At 33.9% G+C, this 5,645-nt stretch overlaps 1 protein-coding gene across 1 annotated transcript; it reads right to left on the reverse strand.

Annotated features, from left to right (window-relative positions):
- Window positions 1–609: 609 nt before the first annotated feature.
- Window positions 610–5,091, reverse strand: LOC105797110 (PTI1-like tyrosine-protein kinase 1). Its single transcript, XM_012627046.2, has 10 exons — window positions 4,660–5,091; window positions 4,290–4,423; window positions 4,067–4,164; window positions 3,509–3,855; window positions 2,963–3,415; window positions 2,699–2,859; window positions 2,365–2,438; window positions 2,116–2,263; window positions 1,875–2,024; window positions 610–1,225 (listed from the first exon to the last, which is right to left on the reverse strand). The coding sequence occupies exons 1-10, from the start codon at window positions 4,838–4,840 to the stop codon at window positions 1,145–1,147; spliced, it is 1,827 nt and encodes a 608-aa protein (XP_012482500.1). The 5' UTR covers window positions 4,841–5,091; the 3' UTR covers window positions 610–1,144.
- Window positions 5,092–5,645: the final 554 nt, after the last annotated feature.

Consider the following 5,645-nt stretch of genomic DNA (forward strand, 5'->3'; position numbering starts at 1 on the left):
CTATAAGCTTAAAATTAATAATTAGATTCAATAATTTAATTTAATAACTACTAATTTAAATGTAGATGTAAAAAATTAAATGGTTAAGATGAAATAATTAAAAGTTAGTTTAAAATATCAAAATTTTGTACCAACTAGTACAAGTCAATATGCATTGATACAAGTCGGTATTGACCGAAACAGATCAAAATACACCGCAATGACTAAAATACATTGAAATTTTTATCTAAACAGAACGTAAAATCTGGTTTAAGAGTAGAACGATATATGTAAATTAGTTTGAACATTTGGAGCATCAACATGTAGATTATGGTTGGCTCAAATTGATAATTGCCAATAAAAATATTTAATTTACTAAAACTAAAAAGAATCAACATGTAGATAATGTTTTATGTAATTATAAAAAAGTTATTAATATTGTAATTATTTATGTAAATGGATAATGTTTTGTATTATAAAAAATTATAATAAGTTATGTAATTAGATAATGATTGTGTAAATATGTAATTAATTGCACAAAATAGTATAATTGAATAATGATTTGTATAATTGTAACTCATACAAAGCTCACCATTGCAATTGCATACGAAAAATGACAGGGTCCATGAACATTGGTAAAGTAAACACTTTAGACGGCTCTCACGCCTTGGGTTCTTTTCGCTAATGGAATTGAAAATGCTAATGATTTCCAAGCAAAGCCCCACCTTGTGGGAAGCACTGTACTTCGGTCTTAACATACAGAACCAAATTACAGGTTTTCAGTGTCTCATAAAACCCCTCTAAGCCTTATCTTATTCTTGTCTTGTTGGAACTTTCGAGACCGATCATGGTAGCCAATACCCAGTACTGTTGTCACTATGCATGAAATGACTTCACACTTCAAAACTTCGTTATGCCTAGCATGTTACATTGAAGATCCTACTTGTTTGTAGGGCTATGGTTCTAATGCAGTACTCCTAATGCGACAATTATATCTGTATATATTGAGATGTTTTGACTGTAACAGTCTTTTAAATGTCACTAAGATGGTGACTGCAAAAACAGTATATTACATTGGTTTTTTTACCCTTTTCCATGTTGATGTTGGAAAAGCAGTGACATCTAAGATGAAATTCTAAATGCAAGTAATTGAAGTAAATATTGTTCATCGTTTTGTAAATTGAGGAACTGCCTTTTCCTTCAATTGGTGGAAATGATCGGCTTCTCCTTCCAGAAGGCGCAATACCTGTGGGGCAACCCATCAATTCATTACTACTATTTAAAGTAGGGGTCAGCAAAATTCTGTTTGACTCCAAAAAATTGAAAAAAATTTAAATTTCAAATTATTCTAATCGAGTACAGAGTTAATCGAATCAACTCGAATTTTATTTAAATTTCGAATTTAAATGGAATTAAATTTTCAAATTCAAATAACTCAAATAAATTGAGCAAACCAAATACCAAACCCTCCAACTTCTCTTTCCCCTAACCCCTCCCCTCAAACTTTTTTACTTTCCTTCAAAATCCTTTTTTTTTTTACTTTCCCTAAAAAATTTTACTTCCCCTCAAACCCTCCCAAACTTTTTTTTTCTTTTTGCTTTCCCTTAAAACTTTTACTTCTTCAAACCTTAAATTTTTTTTTATTTGATTCGATCGAATACTCACCCCTAATCTAAAACAAGATTTTGCAAAAACAAGATCAAACATGATGTTATTCGTACTATTCATTTCTTTTTTGAAGTATTCATATAATATGTGTTCAACACATACTCGGGTAGGGCATAAAGGTATAATCTGAAAATTTTAAAAATGAAAATCAAGCATGTATACCCATGTCAAACATAAAAAATTAGTTATGATGAGGAGTATATGATATGGTATCAAAGGGTCATTACCTCCGCCATTGATGGCCTCATTTCAGGGTTCATTTGCACGCATAAGTAAGCTGTCTTAGCCATAAGGTAGAGTTGATAGGTGTCATATGACTCTTCAATACGAGGATCAATGAGCTCATGTAGTGCTAACTTTTCGATCAGTGGTTCTGCCTAAATGATCAAACACCATGACGGTACAAGTGTAAAACTAATCAATATTGCCAAAAAAAAAAAATATGAACACTCATTGAGACCTACATACCCATTGTCTCAAAGATACTTGCTGTCCTTCGCTTTTGTAGTCAATTACTTTGCGACCTGATATTAGTTGTAGGAGAACTATCCCAAATGCATACACATCTGTCCTCACTGAAACAAACCCATTCTCTGCATACTCTGGAGCAAGGTATCTACATGAACCAAAGGTCCATTTTACACTAGTTGGCATATCAATGGTGTATGTACTCAGTCTGAAAATGAATTGAGAGGTCATAGAAAAGAAGTCTCCTACCCAAATGTTCCAAGAACTTTTGTCTGTAGTGTTTCATCATTTATCTTCCATCTGGCTAGACCAAAGTCACCTAGCTGTGTGTAAAAACACAATCATTTCAATGAGCATGCAGTTCCATAGAAAATGCTAATTATCATATAAATTTCTAAAACAGACAGCATTTAAGGTTTTAAGAATCTTTTCGCTTTAGCAGACAGTCTACTGTAATGTTAATCGAACTTGGGTATGAAGATGTGATCTGATAAAAGACACCTAAATTACATGGGCTAAGTAGTAAGGATTATTAGGCCTTAAAAATAGGACCAGCCCTAGTTGATTAAAGGACTTAACTGACCATAGGGACTAAGTCATGTGTGAGAAGTATGTTGCCTGGACGCATGTCCCTATGAATAATAGGACCACCACGGCATTCTTCATGCAGAAAACGTAAACCCTTTGCAGTGCCAATTGCAATAGCACGTCTTTGATGCCAATCAAGAACATTTTCTGTATTCTCTGTAGAAAAAAAATCCACAATTCCAAAACATATAGAAAATTTTGTAAAGATGAAATGACACATAAATCAATACTTGGGTCTGTAAAGATATGTTTAGTTTACCAAATAAATGCCAGTAAAGGGACTTGTTGCATATATACTCGTAAACCAAAATGTTGAGGTTCTCCTTGCAACAATAACCCAGCAGCATCACAATGTTCTTATGACGTGCGAAACTTAAGACAGATACCTCGGAATTGAACTCGGCAAATCCTTGTGTACTTTCTTGTTTCCGGACCTTTGCTGCAATCAGCTGTCCATCTTTGAGCTTACCCTTGTATACATGACCATATCCACCTTCCCCTAACAAGTTCTTCTTTGAAAAGTCTTCAGTGGCTTGTTGAATCTCAGTGTAAGTGAATGCCTTTGAATCTTCGATATACAGTTCAGTCCTTAGTCCACAAGCAACACAAAGAAGAGGTGATCCTGTGGATTTGTTGCGGAAGCCATACCTTTGCTGCTTTTGGATAATATTTGGTGTGTCAAATAGCATACTTCCTCCTTTGGTATATGTATCTGAAAGGAAATGATGTTCCATTGTCAGATACATACTCGTAGCTAGTTTTCATAGCGTCTATTCATATAAAATTGCCAAGATTGCTTGCTTACCCGATATTTCCAGCTTAGAAGAAGGACCAAAATCAGATAAAAAGTTATGCTCTTCTGATTTCAATGTAGATGAAGGGGTGAAGAGGCCACTCTTGGAGCTTTCCAAGTAACTCGTGGACAAGGAGTATCTTCTTGATGAGGTTTCCGAAGGATCGATATTTTCAGTAAAGTGAAAGTTGGATGGAGGTACAGACTTGTACTTGGACATGGAGTACACCTTTTGGTCTCCAATATCTGGTTCACTTATTGTATGGTTTCTCAAAACATCAACGTTCAAGCTGTCTTGAACTAATGCAACTTTACAAGGTATCTGTTTAAGGTATAACTTCAAATCCCGTCTGAGGTGTCTGCTAAGACTGAATGTCATCAGTAATGAAAAACCAGAGATATACCATACAATCAAATATCGTATCCAACACCAGACATGTTCAATGTCATCTTTTAAAGGTTACTGTATGAATTAATCGAATTAAACTACAAAAGCGTTCATTTTCCAAAGAAAACAAATAATTATTATGAAACTATAAATAAGGCAAATGATGGTTGCAAACTAATTACCTATCAAGTACAACCCATGCTGGCTTTGAGGCAACCACTTCTTGTAGAACAACATTCTTTATGGGAACCCCAGCTGTAATTTTAACTCCAATGCTCACCTAAACATGAAAAATACACAAAACCACAATTAAAGTACATGAACAGAGTTTGAATCCACAATGAACCTTTTTTGTGTAAGTATAGTATGTATGCAAAAATAAAAAGAAGAAGAAATAAATAGTACCCCTTGCTCTTCACATTCTTCAGCACTTTGGTGGAGCAAATTAACATATGAATCAACCTTGTTTGAGAGTTCTTCCTCCATGGCACGAAGGCTTGTTCCAAAAGATTCTGGACATGGTTTGCTTTGGTAACCCACTATTCCAAACCGGGGAAAAGAAAAGGATAAAACAGTGAGTTAATTTGACTGATCATATATATCCCACTTTCATATTTTGTATTTTATGTAATTTCATCCAACACCTAATAGATTCAACAAAAATCTGTAGGCCATCACGATTGCTTTATCACTTAAAGTATAAATCAATATACTCAAACACAAACATCAAAATCATCATTAATAGGTATATAAGAAGAAAGATAAGAGTGCTTACTAGGGTGAGTGACTCTATGCAAAACTCCAAGCATAAGAAGCGTATCCCCACCACGCAGAATGTCTCCTCTAACTCGTATATGATTGATGATAATTCTAAACTCACGTTCATTATGATCCTTAGTTGCATCGAATGCGATAACCACATAAGACGGTGTATGAGGAGTTGTATTGCCCTCCATTGTTGAGCCTGCAACTCTCTTGGAGTTCCAATGGTGTGTATATATATGACTTTCAAAAAAAGGTTGAAAATCTTGATGGGGTGTGGTTTGATTCAAACATGAAACGTGGCCTGGGGGATAGAAATGTGTAATCCAATGATTGTATAGATTTAGTTTTGTTTTGAAGGAGGGTTTTAATTCTTTTTTCTTTTTTTCAATCCATGTAATGTAATTTGTCTGGTTTGTAGGGATAGGGAGATGGTTGAAGAAATCAGAGCAGATATACTTTTGGATATTCGGATAGTATACCTGAAATTGGAGGGAAATGTGCCGTCCAAAAACAAAGACAATGGGAATATTATCAAGGTATAAGTTGAAGACCGAATCTGGATTTCTTTGTTTATTCATTCATATTATTCCTTAAAACCATGGGTTAGTCACACTAGTCAGTGCTTTAACCATAAGTTACGTACAAGGGGCTTTACTGTCTTCGGGTGGATTCCATTAGGGTTTATTTTAGACTTGGATCATTGGAATTTGAATTCAGTCCTTCTCTGTTCAAGTCCTTTATAGATTGAGCTCGTTTAAATTTTAATTATTTGGGACTTGTATTATTATTATTATTATTATTATTGTACTTTTATACATAACTAGAGTACAAGTGTATTTTTAACTAGAGAAAGTAAACATATGAGACCCTACTGTGCTACGAAATTAACCCCTTACAAGCCTCTTTTTTTTGGTACATTACATCATTATAATAAAATAAAAATTTTAATATAAATACTCAAATTTGTTAAAATTTGTATACAAAATTTATTTACTT

The sequence above is a fragment of the Gossypium raimondii genome, chromosome 3 (assembly GCF_025698545.1).
Source record: "Gossypium raimondii isolate GPD5lz chromosome 3, ASM2569854v1, whole genome shotgun sequence".
Lineage (NCBI taxonomy): Eukaryota > Viridiplantae > Streptophyta > Magnoliopsida > Malvales > Malvaceae > Gossypium > Gossypium raimondii.